This window comes from Neomonachus schauinslandi, chromosome 3 (assembly GCF_002201575.2).
Source record: "Neomonachus schauinslandi chromosome 3, ASM220157v2, whole genome shotgun sequence".
NCBI lineage: Eukaryota > Metazoa > Chordata > Mammalia > Carnivora > Phocidae > Neomonachus > Neomonachus schauinslandi.
The window spans coordinates 2,646,321-2,671,047 of NC_058405.1; the positions used below are offsets into that span (position 1 = coordinate 2,646,321).

The window sequence follows — 24,727 nt, forward strand, 5'->3', positions numbered from 1 at the left end:
TGCGCACCCGCAGATAAGGGGATCCGCACGGCTGGGGGAGCGGCCGTGGGCTGGACGGGCGCGGGCCCCCCTCCGGCGGTGCCGTGGGGCACGTGCGCGAGCTGCCCGAGCTGCCCGAGCGAGCCTCCCGGCCGCGTACAGCCCACGCCGCCCGCGAGGTCGACTACGGGGTCGGGCGCCCGAGCCAAGTGCAGCGGGGGCGCGGTCAAGTTGGGGGCGGGGCGGGGCCCCGGCGAGGCCAGGGGCGTCGGGAGGGGCGTGGGGGCGTGACCAGGGGGCGTGGTCTGGGGGACGTGACCGGGGCGGGGCCCGGGGCGCCCCCGACGGGAGCTGACTGCTGCAGTCTGGACACCCCAGGTGGGCGCCGGGCTGGGTTTCCAGCTCCTGCACGGGCTCGGAGACTCACTTCCTCTTCCGCGCTCCCTGGCGTCGGAGCCGGAGGGTCCGGCGGGTCCCCACAAGTTCGGGGTCCCCGCGAATCCGGGTTTCCGCGAGTCTGGGTCCTTGCGAGTCCCGGGGTCCGAGCGTTCGGGGGCGGCGACCGGCTGCTCCAGCGGCGCCTGGGGCGCACGGGCGGGACCGGCGCGGAGTGCAGGAGGGGGCCTTCTCGCAGGAAGATGAGGAAGCCCGATGGGAAGATCGTGCTTCTGGGGGACATGAACGTGGGCAAGACGTCGCTGCTGCAGAGGTACATGGAGCGGCGCTTCCCGGACACGGTCAGCACGGTGGGCGGTGCTTTCTACCTAAAGCCGTGGCGCTCCTACAACATCTCCATCTGGGACACCGCAGGTGAGGGCGGGCACCGCTCAGGCCCCGCTCGGGCGCACTGTCCTGGGGCTCCGCAGACCAGGTGCTTGCAGCGAGAGAGAAGCATCCCCCAGGGCCGGGGTGTCCCAGGGCAAGACTTCCCCCAGGACAGCCTACGCACTGCGTGTGACCCCATCTCGGGATCAGGCCCCTAGTCACGGTCGAGGCCGCACTTGGCCGCTCTCTGCCTCTGCTTGTTCTCCTTTGCTGGTTGGGAAACTTCAGCCACTCGGTGGGTCTTAGGGACAATACAGGTGACACCTGAAAAGTGCCCCTGGATCCAAAGAGAGAGGCTCCTGGTGTCTTGTGTACCCCGTGGTGGCTTGGCTCCAGAGCTCCATCGCCCTGCTGATGGGAACCCCATGCTCAGGAACATGATCTCATTTGATAGCCCCAACCCCCTGGAGGGGTGAGCAAAGCTAGTGTAATGACCCCTTCTTTACAAAGGAGGAAGTTGAGCCGCAGAGCCTTCCCTGAGGGGTTTCGTCAGGAGACCAGGAAGCTCAGGCTTCTGCTCTCAGTGCTGAGCACATCTGCCTTTCCCACTTCACTTACCACCTGTTGGATCTCCGCTCCTATCTGTCATGGGGCTTTGAAGTGGTTTTCTGCAGAAGCATTTTTAAGATAGTAATGAACTATTTTTAGTACATGTAGTATTTGTGATTTTTCCAAAGTGCAAGTCACAGGGTCTTGATTCAGGCTTTCGGTGAGTTCACTCTGCAAAAGTATACTGGCAACTACAGTCCTATCATGGAGTTTGTTTACCTCCTTCCCCAGGAAAAGGAAGAAGATGCCTCAGGTAAAGACACTGTGAATCGCGGGGCACATTTTCCACGAGCATGACTTTCAGAAGCCCAGCACTTTCAGAAGTGACCTATATCCCCGAAGGTCCTGTCTGGAAATTTTAGATTGCCAACTTGGGCACACCGGTCTGCTAAGTAAACAAAATTAGAACTAGTCCTCTGTTTACAGTGGAGTTAATGGAGTTCACTGATGTCCACCTACCCTTCTCCATCCTGCTTTCTTTGTTGCTGTCTTTTTCAGTAGGGTGGTTAATGTCCGACTAAATGATTTGCAGTCATGCTATGAAAACAGCGTCTCCCAGGTACAGATGTAGCCGTCCCTGCTCTTCTCCAGGCTGCGCAGTGACGTTCCCGGATGCTTTCCTAAAGCCGACTTTCTAGCACTAAGCATTTGGTAGGGATGGAACTCAAGCTCTAGAAGTCACATCGCATTGAAATGACTCGGCTGCCTGTTTTGTACAAGGCTGGCCCTGTTGATCCTTCAGTTGGCCGGCTGGCCTTCATTGCTATCCTCGGTTTACAAGGAGATGATGCAGGATTGGTGTTGGGGTCCCAAACCGAGCGGCTCTGTTAGTGGCTGCCGTCAGAAGCTGCCCTTCTCCGTGGGAGGTGGTGTTTCTGAAAGAGGAGCTGACCTTTGGTGTCAGAGCAGGTGTCTCTGGTGTCAAGAGTATGAAGTAGCGAAGTAATTTTGACTGGCCACTTTCTTCAGTGACCAGGGCATGATCAGCCGGAATCTTGATCATCGGAGGATTTTGTAATACAGCCGATGACTGGCGCTAGCCATCTCGCCCGGCTGCCGGGGGCGGCGACTCATTTCCTGGCGTTGCCTTCTTGTTCCTGGAACCCTTAGTGTGCGCTGGGTCAGGCTCCCGGGGCCGCGGGGGGGCCAGGCCCTGTGTCCACATGGCTGACTTGTGTCCACACGCACAGGGTGCCCGAGGCTTGGCCTCAGCACTGACACCCGCCATCTCTGTGCCTGGCACCCCAGCCACTGTGGGGTTATGGGCCACCTGGACTCTGACTAGATACCTAGACAGGTATGAAGAGATACCTTTCCTTAATCTTTGTTGGAAATTCAAAAGTTTAACCCTGAAGGGGATTCTGCTTTTTCCTTGTCTTGCTCTTGAACGTCCTTCCCATTCCACAGACACTGGGTTTTAAGCTGTGTTCATTTTACTTTTCATAACCAAGGCAGAGTTTACGGACCCGCGAGAGGATCGTTTTTAGTGCTGGCCCTGGTCACAGGAGTTTGGTGGGGTGGGGGTGTGGGGCTGTGCGGGGTGTCAGGCTGTTCAGTCGTAGAGGAGAGAGGAGGGGTCGGAGAGTCTTACTCTTCTTGCCAGCAGCAGAGTGGCTGGCTGCCTGAAGCTGGAGGGGGAGGAGAGGTTTGCTGGGCTGGTTAATAGGTATCTTATTCAGTGACACAAGAGGCCTCCCGACGTGGGTAAGATCACGTCCACGTCCGGGATGGGGCCATAGAGGCTGGCAGAAGCTAAGAGGGATTCAGACTTTGGTCTGTCCAGGTGCCGTGCATTCCGTTCATTGTGTCTTGCTCACCCCGACCCTTGCCTAGTTGGGCAGACAGATGTGGGACATTCACCGTGAAGGTTTGATAAGTTCTGGAAGCAAAAGGCCGTTGCCCAGAGACGAGATGGGGCCCCTGCAGAATCCGCCACCACTCTCTTCTCTGTCATGCCTTTGGTTGGTAAACCCAGGCCCTCCTACACGCCTGGGGCCGCTGCTCCGTGGGCTTTCAACTCCAGGGGAGAGGGACAGGCAACAAGGACAGAAGTGGTATCATTTCACATGGGATCATCCAAAGAAACTCCATCCCTAGAGCCCTGGAAGGCTAGCCCCCTCCTTTATTGCTCCTACCTCAAGGTGGCAGCCCCTGGAGGTGGGGGCGGGTACGGCTCACTTTTGCATCCCCAGTATCTGTCCTGCGAAGACCGCTTTGGAACTCTCGATCCCCTTTCCTCCAGCCTCCAGGAACACGTTCCCTGTTTCCATCTGAGCTCACACTGGCAACACCCTAACGTCCGTATTTCTGCCTAAAGTCTTCATGCCGGCTTGGGTATCCTTGAAAGACGAGACAGGTTTTCTCTACTGTGCTTCCTTCTTCCTCCTGAGCCCTTGCCAGCAGGGCTGCTAGAATCCGTTTTTCTAACGGCCTGTGCAAGGCAGGGCAGGCTCTTTCCATCCCGTGTCTCAGATTCTTCCCGCCTCTGCCCGTTGCCCAGTTCCAAAGCCACGTCCAACTTTGTCACAGTCGTCCCTGCTCCGAGGACGAATATCTATTTCAGTACTCTGCTCCCACTCTAACAAAGCACCACAAACTCAGTGGCTTAAAAAATGCAGGTCAGAAGTCCTAACTGGGCTAAAACTGAGGTGCCGGCCACCGGTGCTCCTTTCTGGAGGCTCCAGGGAGGAATCTGTTTTGGTGCCTTTTCTAGCTTCTGGAGCCTGCCCGCATCCCGTGGCTTCTTCTTCCTCCATCCTCAAGGCCATGGTGTCTCTCATTGTGTCTCTCGGACCCTGACTGGTCAAGCACCCCTCCCCCACATTTAAAGGACCCCTGTGATTCCACTGGGTTCATCTTGTTAAGCTTTAAGGTCAGCTGGTAGTAACTTGAATTTGTCTGCGACGTTGGTCCCCCTTGCCATATAACATAACATCTTCACAGGCTCCAGGGTTTAGGACTTCTCTGCGGGGTGAGGGTGTGCCATTCTGCCAGCCACAGCCACTGACCACATGTGTGATTTTGTGGCTGTGTGTCTCCACTTCATTTTCCTCCTCTACCAAATGGGGACGGTTGTAGCACCCACCTGAAGCGTTGATAGGAATCAATAGGTTAATCTTGGCAAAGTGCTTGAACAGTAGTACCCGGAACGAGGAAGTGCTGTGTTAGTGTTTGATGAAGAAACAATCATCTCCTAGCCCTGGGGGCTTATGACCATGATTACCACCAGCAAGAATGTCACAGAAGGACAAGAGAGGCTTGAGTGGGCCCCCAGTAAGTAATTCTTCAATAAATGGAGAGATCAAAGAGAGGGGCGATTCAGAGCACTTGGTGTAATGACTAGATGTTGAGATGTGTTCTTTCCATGCCTATTTTGTTAACGATTTTTATTATGAATGGGTGTTGAGTTTTGTCACACACTTCTGCTACATCTACGGAGATGATCATATGATTCTTTTCTTTCATTCTATGAATGGGATGTGTCACATTGATTTGTGGACATCAAACCATCCTTGCATCCCAGAGGTGACAGTTGGTTTAAGATCTTTCTCTCGAATAACTTTGGTGCAACCCCGGAGAAGATGCTGCATGTCTGGGTACGAAATCATGATGCCCGTGAAGTTAGCTGAGAGGTCTTGGCCCCCGTGGCAGAGCCAAGGGCCTTAGCCCTGTGAGCGCCTGAAGGATGGGGAGACACACACAATTGAAGATGTTCAGATGCGACGGACCATCCTTGAGGACCGTGAGCCCCCATCATCCTCCTTCCACTCTTCGTAGAAGCCTCAGCCCCCAGCTCCACCTGGAGGCAGCTGCCCCTGGATCCAGGGAATGATAGGGCAAAGATGGTGGTGTTGCGGATGAGCTGCCGAGTAGCTCTCTTTGGCAGGGACCACACGGTTGCTGATCACTGATCCTTTGGACTGGCCTGTGAGGACTGTGTAGTTGAAAAGCCCCGAGAGCTTGGTGCTGAAGTGGGTGGACAGCCTGTGCAAACTGGAGCTGAGGGTGGAGCACTCAGATCTTCGTTGGCTCTCTGATCACGTTCGTGCAGCTGCTGAGTGGTTCTGGAGGTCCGAATATGGTGGTCCTGAGCCCAGCAGTTGGTGTTCGTGTGACGGGAGAGCATCTGGTGGATGACATCCCCTTCTTGTCGATCAGCAGACTGAGCCGGGCCCTCCCTAGTCATCATAAATAAGGTTTTATTGGCACACAGCCATGCTGATGCATTTATAGACTATGGCGCCTTTCTTTCCTTCTTTCTTTGTAAAGATTTTATTTATTTATTTGACAGAGAGAGACACAGCGAGAGAGGGAACACAAGCAGGGGGAGTGCGAGAGGGAGAAGCAGGCTTCCCGCTGAGCAGGGAGCCCGATGCAGGGCTCGATCCCAGGACCCTGGGATCGTGACCTGAGCCGAAGGCAGACGCCCAACGACTGAGCCACCCGGGCGCCCTGAGACTGTGGTGCCTTTCGCCCTGCAGCGGTTGAACTGACTCGTGGCAACAGAGACTGTATAGCACAGAAAGAGAAAAACTTTTACAATCTCACCCTTTGCAGAAAGTTTGCTGAGCCCTGGTTTGGGTCATGTAGAGGGGAGAACACTTCTCTAAAAGTCCTCTCTGTGGTTACAGAAACTCCCCACAGAGTCTGGCGTTCAGTGATTGGGGGAGCCCGTGACCACTTACAGGCAACAGGGGGCGCTGTGTGGTCCACTCTGAGCTGGACTGGGGTGGGGGCACCTTGGACTTAAGATTGACATGAGCCCCCACTCAAAAAATCTTAGTTTACACTTGAGATCAGACGCTAAGCCTGCAGGGCCCGCGATGTGGGTGAGCCCACATCTTCGGAGGTGGGTCCACATCTGAACCGCTAAGTGCAGGCCTTGAGTGGGCGCCCTCTGCGTGCGAGGCCGCATTTGCAGAATTCCTCTGCTCTCTTGATCAGCAACAGTGGCCGGAATATGAATGCGGGTGTTAAGACAGGTGGAAGGAACCGAGGGTTCTGGGTTCAGCGGGGCAGACAAGGCGCCATTATATTGCGAGACTTCAGCGGACAAAGGACGCCTGTGAACAGTGCGTGTGCTGGGAGGGCCGCCCAGAGTCCTCCTGGAGGGGGCGCCGAGGATTCTGGGGGTGGGAAGAGGTATTTTAGGCTCACTGGTGTGGTGCTGATTCAGGAGAATTTGACTAATTAAGGTCAACCATACTCGTAACTCATGCCTGAATCCCATTCAATGTCTCTGGAAGATAATCTGGGCTTTATAATTTCAACTCGAACTTGCCCCTCTTGCTTTGTTGAGATTTCACATAACTTCCCTTTCTGTGAAAAAATGTTTACACACAGTTTACACACATGTACATACACACGAGCTTAAATGACTGTTCATTCTTTTTTATTTATTTATATTTTTTAAAAAATATTTATTTGAAAGAGAGAGCAAGCGAGAGAGAGCACAAGCAGGGAGCCCAATGCAGGGCTCGATCCCAGGACCCCGGGATCATGACCTGAGCTGAAATCAAGAGTCTGACCCTCAACCGACCGAGCCACCCAGGTATCCCAACAAACCTTTTAGACAAGAACTGCTGTACTCCAGCCAAACACTCAGAACAAGCTGGAGCACCCCATGCCCACCATCAAGATCTCGTAGGAGCTAGGGCTCTCATCCCCGCTGGGGGGTGACGAGCCCTCCCCCTCGGCGGTGCCTGTGGAGGCTGCATGGGGAGTCTGGGCTTCTGCCTCCACCTGTCAGCAAAGAGAGAGTACCCGCCCCAGCCCCCAGCCCCCAGCCCCTGCTGGGACGAATGAGCCAGCTCAAAAGGAAGATTTAAGTAAGATCCAGTGTCTCATAGCACAGAATGGAAATGTCCAGGTTTTAATTAAAAAAAAAAAAACCACTCATCATGTAAGAACCAGGAAGATCTCCAACTGAGTCAAAAAGGACAATCACGAGACGCCAGTCCGGAGCTGACAGAGAGCGTTACCCCACAAGATGGTAGCGTTACCCCATAAACGTTAGGATGATGACAGCAGCCATCCTGAGCCTGCTTCCGTGAACAATCATGAACCCCTGAGCAAATGACAAAAAATAGAGAGCCTCAGCAAAAACAGATTTAAAGAAGACCCACAGGGAAATTTCTGAATGAATAAGTACAGTAACAAAACCAGAAGGCGCAGTGGGGTGGACTCACCAGCCAGGTGGAAGGGAGAAAGGAAGGAACGGTGTGGGAAGACAGCAGGAAACACTGGCCAGCCTGGAATATGGAGGGAAAGCAGACGGAGGTGAACAGAGCTCGGCGGGGGGGGGGGGGGGGGGGGTTGGCGGAAGATCAACACCGCGCCGTCCCAGTTCTGGAAGGACGGGAGAAAGGGTGGGGCTGACAGAGTCCTAGAAGAAATCATGGCCAGGAGCTTCCCAAATTCGGCCAGAGACAGAAACCTGCAGGTTCCAGAAGCTGAGAGAACCCCAAACAGGAGAAACCGAAAGGGATCCTTGCCAAGACACATCAGAACTAAATTCTGAAACCAAAAGACAAGGGAAAAGTCTCAGAAGCAGCCAGAGGAGAAACAGAATCCGAATGACAGCGGGTATCCCATCCGACCCCATGGCAGTCAGAAAGAAGTGGCATCTTTTTCAAGTGCTGAAAGCAAAGGTGAAGAATATTGATATCTAATTCTCGCCCATCTTCCGTCCCGATGCGTGACTGTGGAGAGACAGGCTCCTGGCGCACGTGCCTCTGTGGACTCCGGATTTCTGCTCCTGTTCTTTAAATTACACATAGTGGAACCCTGTTTCGTACTTAACACACTATTTAGGCAGACCAGGGAGGTTTTTTCACATGAATTTTAAAAGCTTTGGCTTTGTAGTTTAAAAATTGGCAACAAGTTTTGCATAGGTAATAGTTTTTGTTTTTTGGTAAAATTGTCTAGGTTGTGTTTTATTTTTAAGGAAGGTTTATTGAATGTTTGCGTCTCTGCAGTAATTCATTGTTAGTGTATAGTTAGGAGTTTTGACACATACATATAGTTGTATGACCACAACCAAAATACAAACCATTTCCACCATTTACGACAGTCTTGTGTCCCTGGGAGTCTCTCTGCTCACTCCCGGCCCCAGATAGCACCGACTTGTCTCTGTCCCTAGAGTTTGGGCTTTTCTAGACTCATAGAGTATGGAGCATTTTGAGTCTGGCTTCTTTCGCTTAACACATTTGAATTCATCTGTGCTGTGGTGAGTGTTCATTCCTGTCAGTCCTCCAGCTGAAGGATACTTGGATTGCTTTCAGTTTTTGGTGATTATGGATAAAGCCACTATAAATAGTCAGTCACATAGAGGTTTTCGTGTAAACATAAATTTTCATCTCTCAGGTGAATTACCTACGAGTAGGCTATTTGGGTTTTATGGTCGATGTACGCTCAACACCAGTTGACCCAACACCATTTGTTAAAAGGTTGGCTTTTGTATTAGCCTTTATTTGTTGCATAGTGTTTGAGATACTTCCATTTTCATGGACAGACTTGGAGGATTTATTATGTAGGTAATTAACACTCTGCCACCTTTGTGAGGAAAATAGTCAGCTGCTGGTTTTTCTTAGCTGACTTGATGTAAGCAGTGTGGGTAGTTCTGCACTGCAGGTTTGTTCATTTCTCAGCTGCTGTAATGCACGTGTGTCTGGAACGAGGCAGGGTGTTCGCAGACCGGCCCTAGGAGTAAGAGACCTAAGAATTGTAAGGTTTTAGTCTTGATTTCTTTTCTTGGCCATAAAACACATTTCATGGTTCATTTGGGTCTCATCAGAGTTTTTTTTTTTTAATTTTATTTTATTATGTTATGTTAATCACCATACACTACATCATTAGTTTTAGATGAAGTGTTCATTGTTTGTGTATAACACCCAGCGCTTCATGCAGAACGTGCCCTCCTCAATACCCATCACCAGGCAAACCCATCCTCCCACCCCCCTCCCCTCTAGAACCCTCAGTTTGTTTTCCAGAGTCCATCGTCTCTCATGGTTCGTCTCCCCCTCTGATTTCCCCCCCTTCATTCTTCCCCTCCTGCTATCTTCTTCTTCTTTTTTTTTTTTTAAAGATTTTATTTATTTATTTGAGAGAGCGAGAATGAGAGAGAGTACATGAGAGGGGGGAGGGTCAGAGAGAGAAGCAGGCTCCTCGCCGAGCAGGGAGTCCGATGCGGGACTCGATCCCGGGACTCCAGGATCATGACCCGAGCCGAAGGCAGTCGCTTAACCAACTGAGCCACCCAGGCGCCCCGTTTTTTTTTTTTTAACATATAATGTATTATTTGTTTCAGAGGTACAGATCTGTGATTCAACAGTCTTGCACAATTCACAGCGCTTACCATAGCACATACCCTCCCCGATGTCCATCACCCAGCCACCCCATCCCTCCCATCCCCCACCGCTCCAGCAACCCTCAGTTTGTTTCCTGAGATTAAAAATTCCTCATATCAGTGAGGTCACATGATACATGTTTTTCAGCAGAGTTTTTTTTAGAAAGAAGGTCACTTGTGGAGCTTGGTGAGAGGTGCTGTGGCCATGAATCCCTTGGTTTCCAGTGATAAATTATGTCCAGCCAGCATTCAAAATCCAGCCCTTTCTTGAGCTCTGCCTTCCTGCTTGGCGCGAGCTAACCAACATGCACGCGCTTCCTCCAGTGTTTGCATTGCAACAGACGCCAAGCTGAGCTTGTAACTCCTACAGAGTGTTTCATCAGTGCTTGTCGATTTGTCCTGTGGCCCTGAAGGGTGTGGATGTACCAGGACGGCTGCCTGCTCTCACCCTGGCCTGGCCTCTCCGCGTGCTGGGCTCTGGCTTCTGAAACAGCTCAGCTCCCTCCACACCTCCCCCTCCTGCTCCTTTTTAACGTGCATCAGATGGCCTTGGACCCGTGGGCACAGAGGAGCTTAGCTTTGACCTCTGTGGGTTTGCTGGCAGCAAACGCAAGACCAGTCTGGCCCTCGCGGGCGCCGTGATCCAGCTGTGGAGCGGCTCAGGGTCTCCCGTCCGGGCTGGGCCGGTGTCCTTCACGGTCCCATCCGTGTAACGGGGCACAGGGTGAAATGGCAGAGGCTGGTGCGATTCCCCACCACCGTGCGTCTTCTCAGCCTCTCCCTCTTTGAGATGCAGAGACAGACCCTGGAAGTTAGTGTCCCACGTCCAATGGCCACTTGGTGGCAGAACAGGGGCCGGCACCAGAGTGTGGGGAGTCCATGCTGTTTCTCCCTGCTCCGTGCTGCCTTTGTGTCCTGTGCGGTGATGTCATCTCAGAGGCCCTATGCTCCGCAGGCCTCCCCTGCGTCAGTCTGCTGGGAGGTCAAGGTGGCACCCCTGGGAGAAGCCGCTCGGGAGCTGTCTGCTGAGGGGCGTGCAGGTGGCCGATGTGCAGCCCCTGCCGTCCCGGAGGCCCGGACCGTGGGAGCAGCAGGGCTCCGTCTTGGCTCCCGGGGGCGCCCGTCACACTCAGTGCCTTACAGCTGCTTCGTGTGGCCGGGAGACCCTGGGATCATGACCTGAGCCGAAGGCAGACGCTTAATGACCTAGCCACCCAGGAGCCCCAAGAATGCAGTGTTCTTTTTTTTTTTTAAAGAGAGGGGTATTTTATTTTATTTATTTTTTAAGATTTTATTTATTTGGCAGAGAGAGAGAGCACAAGCAGGGGGAGCAGCAGAGGGAGAGGGAGAAGCAGGCTCCCCGCGGAGCAGGGAGCCCGACGCGGGACTCTATCCCAGGACCCTGAGATGATGACCTGAGCCGAAGGCAGACGCTTAACGACCCAGCCACCCAGGCGCCCCAAGAATGCAGTGTTCTAACTAAAGTTGCCTAGCTATTGCGCTCATTTTGATTTTTGTATTCTGCCGATCTGTTTTCCTTATTTATCCTTTGAAAGGTCTTAATTTCATTATTAGGAGCCTTCACAGGCATCAGGAGAGATCGTGGGGTAGATAAACTGCTACACCCCATGTAGGAAGCCTTTTTGTTCAGGTTACACCTGAAGTGCTTGCCCGCGTTTGAAAGTTAATGTTCAGCCGTAAAGAACAGCTTGAATGTGCTACTGTTTGTGTTGGCTGATCAGCTACCGCGCCGTCCTTCAGGGACCCCGTCTCAACAGCCTCCCCGAAAGTGGCTGAGCTGGGCAGCCTGCCCCAGGCTTTCTGCACTTGGTCACGCAGCGTGCGTGTCCTTCACAGAGGTGACCTCTGGTCTAAGGGAGGTGAGCCTGTGGCGTGCTGTGAGCAGGACGCGGTCTCTGCGCGCATACACAGTGTGACCATGTGTACCCCATGCCCCTGTTTAGAGCCTGTGAAGTGCAGCAGCCGATAGCCGTAGGTTCAAAATATTTCCAACCTTTGGGCCACCTGTCTCATAACTAACAGGATTCGCGTCCTCCCCTCTTTTCCCACGTAGAGTTACCTGAGCTTTATATACTCCATGCCCGAGATTATGTTGTCTCGGAGAGCCGGTAGGTCAGTACGGTGTTGGGCTTGCCCTTGAGACAGAGGTCCCGAATCTGTCACCCCTGATCAGCTGCGCCGTTCCGGGGTAATCTTGTTCAAGAAGGGCCAGTGGGATGCTCTGCCTGGCGCCATGAGCCGCGGGCCTGGTTTGGTGGCCGTCCAGGTCTCCGTGTCCGAGTCCTGGGGAAGGACTAGCACTCCCTTTGGTTTGTGGTACGAACATTCAGCCTGGCCTGTCCGCAAACACTCTGGGCCGGTCGAGCCTGTGTGCCGGGAAGCCCCCCAGGGCTGTGTCCCCACGCAGAGACGGGTGGCCTGCGAGTCGGCTGTGTCCTCCCTAAAAGCGGGGTTTCTGCTCAGAAACAGAAGGCCGATGTGTGACTGTGTGTCTTGTGAAAAGCCGTTGTCTTGTGGCATTTCTTGGAGTAACTCATGCCACTCAGCAGTTTAGTGGTGCCAACTTTCAACTCACGGCTGTGTTTGGGAGTCGGATTTTTTTTTTTTTTTTTTTGGCTGAATCAGTGGGGACACTTTTCTGTGAGGATATTGTCCTTTCTGTTTCTGAGTTTCATTTATCTCGTCCTCAAATTGTAGTAGTGAACCTGATTTCCAGGGTTGGTTCTGAAGCTTAGGATGGTGGGCTTGAGGGGCCCTGCGTGGCTCAGTAGACCCACACATGTGCTTTCTCCCTTCCCCAGGGGCCCAGCAGGGACCCTCAGTGCTTGTAAGGTGGGGAGAGCTGTCCTCGTTCCTATCTCATGGCTTTTCTCTGACCTGCTAAGGAATAACTTTTGGGATTATTGATGGGCGTGGTTTGGGTTGGACATTTAGTTTTCATGTATTTTGCCAAATGCTGAGCTCCAGCTTCCAGTCAGACCACACGACCCCTGTTCCTGTGGAGTCAGATTATCCAATAGGAATAAAGAACTTAAAAGTAAAATGGTAGTATGTTGGTCCACGTCCAAGAATGGTAATCATTAGTTGCTTAAACATGAGGAATGGTGGACATAAAGAGGCCCCCTCCTGAACATTAAAGGGCATCATATTCTATAGTCTCTTACTGTGCCCTTTACACGCTCTGTACCTGTTCTTGGGGCGCGCAGGGAGGGTTTTGTTATCTTCCCTACTTTGTGCTGACTCTCAAGGTCGAGGAGTCTTGTGTGGCCGCCTCCAAGTTCCCTCTGGTTTCAGTCTCATTCTCTGTCCAGAGTGAACACTCAGGAGGTGTGAATCCCTTGGTTTGCTCACTCAGTCAGCACTGTGCACCTGCCACGCGTCGGAAGCCATGCGGAGCTCGGGGACGAGCAGTGAATGAGGCAGAGTCTTTCCTCCTGGGACCTCATGCGGGTGGAGACACGGCTGTGTCTCCTTGACATGTTTCAGTGATGACATCTGTCTGGCTCCCTCATTTTATGAGCTAAATAAGATTTTTAACATATATTTACTTTTTTCTTTTTAAAGTAGGCTCTACGTCTAATGTGGGGCTCAAACTCACGACCCCGAGATCGAGTTGCATGCTGTACTGACTGAGCCAGCCAGGCGCCTCAGTATTTACTTTTTATATCTGTTTGGGAGTCATGATTTTGTCCTTTCTTAAAAATTGCCTTTTAACACGTTTCAGAGTAGCATTGCTCTAAAAAATGCTTGGCCAAATCTCATTCTTTTCTTAACAGAATTTAGAGGTCCTCCATTGCTTTTATTTTATTATTTTTTTTAAAGATTGTATTTATTTATTTGAGAGAGAGAGGGAGATACGAGCAGGGGGAGGGGCAGAGGGAGAGGGAGAAGCAGACTCCCCACCGAGCAGGGAGCCCGATGCGGGGCTCGATCCCAGGACCCTGGGACCATGACCTGAGCCGAAGGCAGATGCTTAACCGACTGAGCGCCCTAGGCGCCCCATTCTATTGCTTTTAAAACCCTTATTGTCTGGCACTTCCTTATGCAGACTATTCATTCCACTGTCGGTGTTAGGAGCTGCTTACTTCTTGGGGGTCTTTGAGCAGCTGCATGAGCGGTTGGGGCCTCTGCTTCCAGATCTGTGAGATGTGCCCCATACAGTGGGGGAGGACGAACTGCACATGTGAGCACGTAGGCACACGCGTGTACATGTCTGCCTGCGAATGCGTGTGTGCACGCGTGTCTAGCTTGACGTTTCGCCTGGCACCTGAAGTGGGATCTCAGAGTTAGCTCTTAACGGCAGTTCTGAGGGGGAGTGCTGACACGTGGTTAGCAGAGTCGAGGACACTGGTGGGGACACTGAGGCCCAGGGACACCTGTATCAGTAAACAAAGGCAGAGGAAGCAGTTCTTCCTTTGAGATTGGCTGCTTCTTGTCCTACAACATGAAAAGACAGACTGAGTGGAGGACTTTTTAAATGCTTCCTGAGTGTGTATCCTCACCGGAACTCTTCTCCCGTGAGGACCTGGCCTTCGGAGTGGAAAAGAACAGTGTGTGATTTGCCTTTCCCAGAGCTTTGGAAGTAGCAGGTGCACTGTGATTGTATCCTGTCTGAGGACACTTTGTTCCCACTTTCAAAGCTGGTTGATCTATTGTTTGCTTGTGCACCTTTCTTACAGCAACTGCAAAGGCACATTCCAAGCCTAATTAATTTCCAATCTGATTAACTCTGGCTGGTTACCGTGTAGCCACAGGCCCCTGCTCTCAAGAGTGAAGCTCTAACACCTGGCAAGTGGCCCGTTTCAGCTTGAGCCACCTGCAGCCCCTTCCTCTCCTGGGAACGTGAGCAGGCTGAGAGTCTCAGGAGAAGGCACTAGGCGATGAAGTGCAAAATGTCACAGCCAGGCTGGGTTGCAGGGTTGACTGTGTTCATACTGTGTCTCATCCTGGGTTGACGAGAGCTGCCCCTAGACTGCTTGAGGCTTTGCAGCCTTGCTTCCCAAAGGTTGGTCCGTGGACGGGAGAATCCAGGCCCTGCCCTGCCCTCCCAAATCAGATCTCCAGGTGGACGAGAAGTGCTCTGGGCTTGCTGCAGCCGCTGCAGGAGCGAGCGGTGAGGTCGAGACCGGCAGGGACTCGGCCTTTCGGGTTTTCTGGTGTTCTTAGTGGGTGCTGTTTTTCACATGCAATTCTGTCTCTCTGTCCATCTATCTGTCATCTCTCTAAATAGTTTTTTTTTTAAATTTATTTAAGAGAGACAGAGATAGTGACAGAGATAGCGAGAGCAAGCACCAGTGGGGAGGAGAGGGAGAAGCAGACTCCCCGCGGAGCAGGGAGCCCAGCGTGGGGCTCGATCCCAGGACCCTGAGATCATGACAGGAGCCAAAGGCAGACACTTAACGACTGAGCCACCCAGGCGCCCACAGACAGTTTTTCTTTTCTTTTCTTTTCTTTTTTAAAGATTTTATTTGTTTGACAGGAGAGACACAGCGAGAGAGGGAACACAAGCAGGGGGAGTGGGAGAGGGAGAAGCAGGCTTCCCGCGGAGCAAGGAGCCCGATGCGGGGCTCGATCCCAGGACCCTGGGATCATGACTTGAGCCAAAGGCAGATGCTTAACGACTGAGCCACCCAGGCGCCCCCACAGACAGTTTTTCTATCATAGTAAAATACACATAACAAAATTTACCATTTTACTCATCTCTAACTGTACAGCTTGGTGGCATTAAGTACACATTGTTGTGTGACCATCACCGCCATCTCCAGAATTTTCTCCCCTTCCCAGCTGAAGCTCAGGACCCACTAAACACCAACCCCCAGCCCCGCCCCCCCCAGCCCTGGTGGCTGCCATTCTGCTTTCGGTCTCTATGAATTTGACTATTCTAAGTGATTATTTAAAAGATTGACTTTTGGGCGCCTGGGGGGCTCAGTTGGTGAAGCATCTGCCTTCGGCTCAGGTCATGATCTCAGAGTCCTGGGATTGAGTCCTGCATCGGGCTCCCTGCTCGATGGGAGCCTGCTTCTCTCTCTCCCTCTGCCCCTCCGCCTGCTTGTGCTCGCTCTCTGTCAAATAAATAAAACCTTTAAAAAAATAAACTTTTTTTTTTAAAGGTTTTATTTATTTATTTGACAGAGAGAGACACAGCGAGAGAGGGAACACAAGCAGGGGGAGTGAGAGAGGGGGAAACAGGCTTCCCGCGGAGCAGGGAGCCCGATGCGGGGCTCGATCCCAGGACCCCGGGATCATGACCTGAGCCCAAGACAGACGCTTAACGACTGAGCCGTCCAGGCGCCCCCCAAAATTTACTTTTATGTACAGCATAATATAGTTATATTTAAATAGGATTAAATGAATTCTAACAAGGGGCGCCTGGGTGGCTCAGTCGGTTAAGCGCCTGACTCTTGATTTCGGCTCAGGTTATGATCTCAGGGTCGTGGGATTGAGCCCCACGTTGGGCTCCCTGCTCAGCACGGAGTCTGCTTCTCCCTCTCTCTCTGCCTCTGCCCTCTACCTGCTCATACACTTGCTCACTCTCTGTCTCTCGGTCTAAAATAAATAAATCAATCTTTAAAAAAACGAGTTCTAATAAAATACTTTAATATGATGGATTTACAAGGGTTTTTGCACTGTTAAAATGATGAAATTATACCCAGGTACCCCCGGGCTGCCCGTGCCATCCCCAGAAGGGGGTCCTGGTTTCACAGTGTCTGCCAATGGATAGTGTACTCTCCAGGGAATTTTATGAGCACATACCCAATCTGTTAAGCAAGAGATAACTAGACATCATAAACATCTGTGAAATCCTTTGATTCCTTAGGATTGTTCAGAAAAGGTTTAATATGCTTCCCTTGGGATAGAATTAACAGAAAAACATTTGTTCTCTGCGGTGTAGATTTCCCAGAAGACTTTCTATTATGGAGAAGAATAAAACGCTGTTCTGGATAGCAAAGCTGTTAGAAATAACTGGGATGTTTACTGAATGGGGTACTCCAGATAAGAGGCTATTCTAGATAACTTAGTATTTTGAGAAATCTCTCTTTCTTCATGCAGTGTTTGCAAAGTCTTGACTTTGAAACAAGTAAAAACTTGCACTAAAAAGCCTGAAATGATTTTAGTTTCCTGCTTCTAGTAAGTAGAGCATTTAGCAAATAATTTTTCTTTGATAATCTCATTCTAAAGGTTAATTATCACAGGACAACAGCGTATCTGTTGGAGGTAAAGGAGATTGGATCAAATATACTGGTATGTGGGAGGTTTTTTTTTTTTTAAAGCTAATTCTGTTATGTAAGTGTCTTTTCTTTGGATTTGCTCTTTTTCTTAATATTAGATTGTTAGAGATCATATCTTTATTTGAACTATTTGGTTGTATTACTGAATTATTTTTAGTATACTCATGTCTGAGGCGAGTGAAGTAATTTGAGAATTAAGCCTCAGTTATTACATAACCTTAGTAGTTATTTTAGAAAGCCTGGTCGGTGAGTCACAGGCAAAGGATTAATTTATGTGCGGCTCATTATTTAGTTCATTGGGCATATGACACGTTCTTTGTTTTTGGTTTTAGTCTTCAAGTCATCAAACAAACCGCAGAAATGACACATGTGCTGATTTGGGTAAAAGCACGTTGTGTATATTGAAATGTGCAAGATCGTTTTTCTGAAGCAGCCTTCTCTCTGTCCCAGAGGTGGTGGCTCTGCGAGATGGAGATCGTTGTGGGTTTGGGCGCCTTTATTTGTAAGAGGAGAGCGTCTCCTGACATGGGCCCCGACCCCTGGCGTGGCCTGCAGCCCTGCTTTCCTTTTCGGTCCTGTGGAGGCGCCTGGCCTTCCGCAGCCACAAGAACAGCCATTTCCATTTCCCTCTGTGTCATGAAGCGGGCTGTGGTTTTGAAGACCTTTTTAATGGTGTCAGGCTAAGAACAAAATGTAAGGAGCTATACAATACATGCAAGCAACTAGATTGGACTCTTGGGTTTTAATTACTCACTTATCTTTAAAATGTTTTTGAATCCTCTCTTTTGTTGGTGTGGTTCATTACTTGGTGTTGGGTTTTAGTTCTTCCTTCTGGCAGAAAAACAACCCCATTCCTATTGTGGGTTCCGTGCGTCCGTCCCGGCTTCTGGAGGCGCCTTGTGGCGGCAGGGATGCTCTTCACCATCCAGCTGATGGCTGTTGGCTCGGGTGGTGCCCAGGACAGGGTCCGGGAGGGTCCGCTGGGCAGGGACGTGTGAGTTGGGGGGCTTGGCCTTGCCCGTGCGGCGGGAAGGGCCTGGCCTCGGGATTGGGCTGCGGACGCCCAGTGTAGCCCCATCCGTCTGAGAACCGCGAACGGTTCATTCAGACTCGTCCCCACTGCCGCCTCGCGGGGAGGAAGCCGCGGTCCGGCGGGAGCTGGCTCCACCGCCCAGGCTTTTCGCTTTTTGTGCTTATCTGGCCTTTTTCAGTTTGTTCAATTTCTGATAACAGAGGTATGACAGAAACCACCCGGTCGCTTTTTCTTCTAGATTTTGAAATACTGGCATTCTTTTCTCAAGCCCAGGTCTGCCCCTAAGCTCGAGTAGGACTTGGAGCTGGAGCTGGGGCTGGGGAGCAGGGCCTCTGACCCTGAAGGCCGGGGTCCTCTCCTGCTCTGCGGGGCGGCCTGTGTGCGGTCCCCGCGAGGCGTCTGCACATGTCAGGAAGCAGCAGGTGCCGCGGGGGGGCCTGAGTACCCCTCAGACTCTGCAAGGGCCCCAAGAGCCAACGGCCAGTCCACACTGGTTCCGCTCTGCCCGCTCGGCAAGGAGGAGCTCCCGACTCACGGGGACTGCATCCCCCTGCCCGAACCTGCCTGTTGCCGGCCACCTTGTGCTTTCGACACCTGGTCTTGGGACAGCTTTCCTTGGGGTGCCACCAGCTGCCGCCTTCTTGGTGGCAAACTTGTTAGTTGTCAGTGGTGACCGCTTCTTCCCTCTGGCGTTTCTCAAGGAAGACAGCGAACCAGACGTGGGTGGTTGGTTCGTTCTCGAGCGATCAGATCAGAGGGCAGAGGTCCTTCCTGTGGCAGCCCCAGGTCGAGCCGGAAACAGTGAAGCAATTTTAGATGCTGCTGTCCACCGGGACTTAGCTGTGCGATTCGTGACTTGTTTGTGGGAAGTCAGCAGATTCGCTGACTTGGCTCAGGAGATGACAGACTTTGTCCCCACGGGCTGGGGCACCCGAGGTCTGAGCCATCTGGTCAGCTTCTCCTTCGCTGGGTCACTGCAGGCCACAGATGTCCAGCTCATCTCCTGCGTGTGGAGGGGGTGGGAGGGCCAAGGGGAGGAAGTAGAAGCTTCTCTGGGCAGCCTGACCCTGCACATGGACCTGCTCTTGTTCGATTTGTGGCTTTGGCGTCCGTGGAAGGCCAGGCCTTGGCCTGCAGCCCGGGGCCCTCCGAGGACTGTGAGTCCTGGGCGGCTCAGACCACGGGGGTCTGTTCTGTCAGTTCTGGAGGGTCTGGAGTGAATGTGCGGGCGGCACCGTGCTCTCTGCAGGCTTGGAGGGACATCCGTTCCGTGTGTCTGTCCCAGCTTCTGGAGGCCCCTTGCTGGCGGCAGGCGGCCACACCCCTCCAGGCTCTGCCTCCACGACGTGGTCCCTCTGCGTGTGTCAGCCTCTGTGCCTCCCCTTGCCCCCGCCCCGCCCCGCCCCCAGCGTGGATTGCCGCTGGAAGGACCCCGCCACGGCCTGGCTGCCCCTGATGCCCGCATCTTCTCAGGCCGGTCCACCTGCTCCAGCGCTGAGGGCCCGCACGCATCTGGGGGCCACCACTCCGCCCGCTTCGGATGGCGGGGGACCGTAGCAGTTCTGTCTTTTATAGGACGGGAAACAAGACTAAAAGGTAGAAAGAAGGAGGAGATCACTTCAAACCCCAGAAAATGCCCCCTTTAATTCCCTCTTCCATCCCCGGTCCCTGTGCTCACCCATCCACCATAAAGGTTCTAGATCTCGGATCTGGAAATTCTAGCTTTCCTGTGTTTACTGTTTAGTTGTTGAAGCCCCGGCAGGAGGCTTGTGTGTTTTGTGGGAAGGAGGCTGCCCCGTGGGGTCTGCATGTAGGGAGAGAGCCGGTCGGGCCCGGGAGCAGGGCAGGCAGTCCTCAGTGAAGACGTGACCGGTCTGGGTCCCAGCGATGTGTGTGGCTGCTAGAAGCCCCTCTCAGGACCCCCTCCTTCCCGTGGACGAGCGGCCAGTGTGGCTGACAGCCACAGCCTCTCGTGCCTGTGGCGCCCGGTGGGCCTGGGGGTGGGCCCCGGCTGGGGGCCATGGCGGACTGCCCGCCCGGGAGGTGTGCTGCTCACGGCCCCCAGGTCACCATGTGAGGGGCCAGCAGGGGATCGGGGCCTCGCTGGAGACAGTGTGGAGATGGGGGAGCAGGAGGGGACACGGGCCACTGAGACAGTGCCACCCTCTGGGGAGCCCCGGCTTTTAACAGCCTCATTCCTGAGGCGACATGTTCGCCATGCGGTGGCTCCAGGTGTGATCGTCTGGCTTTCCCAGAGGCACAGAACCAATAGGATATGGAAATAAGTATAAATATAAAAATGTAAATGTAAGTTTATATATAAAAATATATTTACTGTATAATTAAATATACAACAAAACATTTATATTTACATATAATATAAATTACATATAACTTATATTTTAAATATATATTATATAAGTATATAAAAATCTGTATATAAATACAGTGTATATAAATTCATGAATTTGTAAATAAATAAATATGAAGTATATGAAGAAGGAAGGAGGAAGGGAGAGAGGGAGGGAGGGAGGGCAAGGCCTTGGTTCCCACGACGGTGGGACTCAGGTCTGAATTCTGCCGGGCAGGGTGGCAACGTGGAGACCCAGGGAAGAGCTGGTGTTGCGCCTTAAGTTCCAAGTCTGTAGGGCAGCAGGCTGAGATTTCTTTTATAACTCAGGCCGTGGTCTTGAGGCAGAAATCCTTTTTCTCCAGGAAATCTCAGGTTCTTAAGGCCTTCAGCTGATTGGATAAGGCCCACCGACATCGTGGAAGGTGATCTACTTACTCAAAGTTGATTGCAGGTCTCGAAAAATAACCTTCGTGGCCACGTCTACACTAATACTGGAGCACAGAACCGGGCAGCCTGGTGGTTAGCCAGCACACAGGTCGGTCCGTGGGGGCGGACTCACCCGCGTGGACCGGGACCTCTGCGCAGACGGTGATCCTCGTAGGAAGTGTCCTTGCTTCTGCCGTGTGCACACACCGGGGGAAGCGGCTGGTCCTTCCATCACCCCGGGGGGGCAGGTGCCTCCTTTCTGTTCATGCACCGAAGGAGCCTAAAGGTTCGTGAGCCTTCCTGGGAATACTTGTTTCCGTGGGTCCTTCTCCAGCCGGGCTCACCGTCAGGTCAGAGACACCGACAGACAGGTGGGAATGTTCTAGATTTTGCCTGAGACGGTAAACTTGAGGCAGAACGGCACCCAGTGATAGGAAAGAGAGCTACAGTAATCTTACAGGTCGTATTTATAACACCACGGTGGGACCTGACAGCATCGGAAGAAGGACTGTGTTTTTACAGGATCTCAAAGGGAGGTGCGGGCCAGCTCGGCCCTGACTGGGCTCCTCCAGGCTGTTTCCACAGCTGCCCCTCACTCTCTCCCCGTTCCCGTCTCTGGTTCTGTGATCTGAGTTCTTTGTCTTTTTCATGTGGTCACATCGGTGTTTTTGTGCACTCCTGTCCAGTGGGCATTCCAGACCATGCAGGACGTTTTAAAAGTTCCTCCTTCGGGACGCCCGAATGGCTCAGTTGGTGGAGCGCCTGACTCTTGATTTCGGCTCAGGTCATGATCTCAGGGTCGTGGTGGGATCGAGGATCGCGTTGGGCTCTGTGCAGGGCATGAAGTCCGCTGGAGATTCTCGCTCTCCTCTTCTGCCCCTCTGTGCCACCCCCCCCAAAAGTTCCTTCTTTTATGTCTGTGTCTATGTTTCCTGGTAGACCTTACTGTTTGATCAGCAGCCTTCTGATTCTCATATGTTAACAACTGGCTTTTTCTCTCCTGCTTGCACCAAGTGAGGTGGGGATCTTCCCCTCTGGCTGCACCGTGCATTCTCCGGGGAGCTTCTCAGATCACGCTGGTACCCATGCCCCCCACGCACCCCGGTCGCATCCTGGTTCAAGTGCTCTCAGGTGGGGGGGTCCCCGCGTCATTCTTATTTTAGAAATAATGAAACAGAACATGCACTTTTTTTTTTTTTTTTAAGATTTATTTATTTGACAGAGAGAGACACATCGAGAGAGGGAACACAAGCAGGGGGAGTGGGGGAGGGAGAAGCAGGCTTCCCACAGAGCAGGGAGCCCGATGCGGGACTCGATCCCAGGACCCTGAGATCATGACCTGAGCCGAAGGCAGATGCTTAACTGACTGAGCCACCCAGGCGCCCCGAACATGCACATGTTTAAACCATGCAGCCAGCATTGTGATTTCTGATGGCCACACCACCCATTTGATTATTTCAGACTGTTTAAGCAGTCTCGGGGTCAAGGGCCGGTGGTCCTCGGGCTGAGGACGGCCAAGGGTGGAAGAGAAGGCAGTCGAGCAGTTTACCTTCGCTTGTCCAGCAACTGCCTGGGGTCAGTGTGGGCGGCTGACTCGTGTCCCCCCTGTGCCTGCTGCCGGGCTGTTTTCAGCTCCACGGATACAGTGCGGCAGATCCGGTAACGCGCCCCGGAACTGGGGAGAAGGCTGTCCTCCAAAAGGAAGGCTCGTAAAATAAGACCAGTGGATGGGATCGGGCAGTGGCAGACGTGGCCACCAGGCTCTCGGAGCCGGAGTGTGAATGTCTGATCAAGAGCCCAGGACACAGGGTCCGGGGAGGGGTTTGTGCTTCGTCTGGGAGGAATCTGACTGAGGGCTTAGCAGGAGCAGGCTCACTCCTGGGAGCTTACACGTGTCCCTTACTTACACTTTCACAGCCTCCCTCGGGTGGGACTGGCCACCGGTTGGCGACTAGAACGGGGGCTCAAAGGCACTTGCCCGATGTCACGCTGTGGGGACTTGAACGCAGATGGTCTGTGCCCAGAGTCTGGCTCTGCCACGGGTGGTTAGAGCACAGACTGCCTGGTACCTGGGCCAGGGTCCCAGCTCTGGGCTCTGGTCTCGGTTTCTCCCTCCGTGATGTGGGGGGGGGGGCCCTTTGTATGGTTGCTGGGAAGGCCGCGTGGGTGTGTCCAGTGTCCTCATGCTGACCCAGCTTCTCCGGGTCACTAGCCCAAGCTTTCTTCCCCCACCCTCTCCCCCTTGCCCCCTCCCCTACCCCCAGGCCCCGGCGACCACCAGGCCAGTCTCTGCGTCTCCGAATGTGGCTATTTTAGATGCCCTAGGATAGGTGGCATCCTGCAGTATCCATCCCGGGAGCGGCTCACTGGCACTTCTGTGTCCCTGCTGCATTATTCACGGTGGCCAAGGCATGGGAACACCCCGAATGTCCTTTGACAGATAAATGGATAAAGAAAGTGTCACATGCATACAATGGGAGATTATTCAGCCTTAAAAAAGAAAGAGCTCCTACAAATGTGAGTATGTGGGGGAACCTCAGGGAAACGGGTCACGTCTTGATTTGCTTCCCGGATGAGCCAGAATTCCTGGACGATCACACAGGCTCCCGACCTGCAGCCCTGTGGACCACCCACCGCAGGGGGAGCCCAGGCTGCTTCCTGGAGGTGGAGGAGGCTGGGCCCCTCTCCTAGACTCCCGCCCCCGGATCGCTGGCAGGCCGCACGGCAGGGGCCCGCCAAGCCTGGCAGCCTGGCCGTGTCACCCGGCCTAGGGTTTGGCGCTCGCCGACCCGCAGCTGCATTGGTTAAACTTGAAACAGCTCATGATCTTTCCCCCAGCCCTCAGAGGGCTGGGGTGGGGCAGCCTGGTGCCCTGATGCCCCCAGAATCGCACCATGAGGCTGTTGAGCTCCTCAGTGAAGCCAAGGAGGGGGGACTATGGGAATTCCCGGGGCTTTGGAGTTGGTGTGTGGGGCCCCAGGCTGGGGAACGCGGTGGGGGGAGAGAGACTACGGGAGGGGAGCTGGTACAACGGCCCCCGCGTGGACCAGGAGCAGACGCTTATCGTGGGTTAGCAGTAGGAGCCTGACTCCGCGGCTCAGCCAGGTCCCCAAATCACTGGAAAACTTACTAGAGAGTCTGAGTTCAAGCACACTGAATTGGCAGAACCAGCTGTCAAAAGGCTGAGTCTTACAGATTCCCCCACCATCTTCGCTGTGGTCTTCATGCCACAAATACCAGGGCACCCACTTGAATTCATTTGGGATTAAATTCAGAATTCTGTTCCCTGTGCGTGGGCCTGCCCGTGATGGGCACTGCACTCATGGGAAAGCAGCCTACACGCTGCAGAGTCGATCTAAAACAGAATTTAAGCATTTCAGGTATGCAGACTGCCTCACTGTAAATTCTTCAGTTGCGGTGACCACAGTGGACCGGTCTGCATGCGCCTGGGCCGGTAGATTATGGGATTGTAACAGAGCCTCTGATGGACTTGTCAGGCCAGCATTCGGGCTTCTTTGGTTCCTACTTCCTTAGTTACTATGATTTTTCCTTGTATCAATATTATGTACTTTTTTCGTTTTTAAAAGGCAGATCAGACATTTTTATCTGGAAAGGAGAAGTATTTTAGGTCCAGGCTTGAGCACAGTTGCCTGTTTGTCCCCAGCGAACTGTGCCGCGGACTTGGAGATCCTCCCCTGGCCTCTCCCGCGGTCGCTGCCTCGGGAAAGCTAGGGTGGGGGCTGGAAGCATTTCTCCTGTTGGAAAACCTCACGATGCCCGGATCTGCCCGGATCGCTCGCTTGAGACGAGATTTCTGTCTGCCGGAGAAGTCCTAGCTCAGGGCTGATGGTGGGGAAGCCGGTCTTGGTTTCTTCGTAGCGAATACCTGCTGCTTCCAGTGTTCACATTTGTTTCTAAAGACTCCTTGATCATCGCCTCCCGGGGTGGGTCCTGAAAGCGACGGG

The 24,727-nt window shown here is 53.0% G+C and overlaps 1 protein-coding gene across 1 annotated transcript in view; it reads left to right on the plus strand.

Moving 5' to 3' along the window:
* Window positions 1–247: 247 nt before the first annotated feature.
* The window catches only part of RAB20 (RAB20, member RAS oncogene family), a 27,211-nt gene continuing 2,731 nt past the window's right edge, over window positions 248–24,727 (plus strand). Inside the window, exon 1 of the mRNA XM_021695984.1 lies at window positions 248–789. Within this exon, the coding sequence (XP_021551659.1) occupies window positions 618–789 (172 nt within the window). The 5' untranslated portion in view covers window positions 248–617. The remainder of the gene's footprint in view (window positions 790–24,727) is intronic.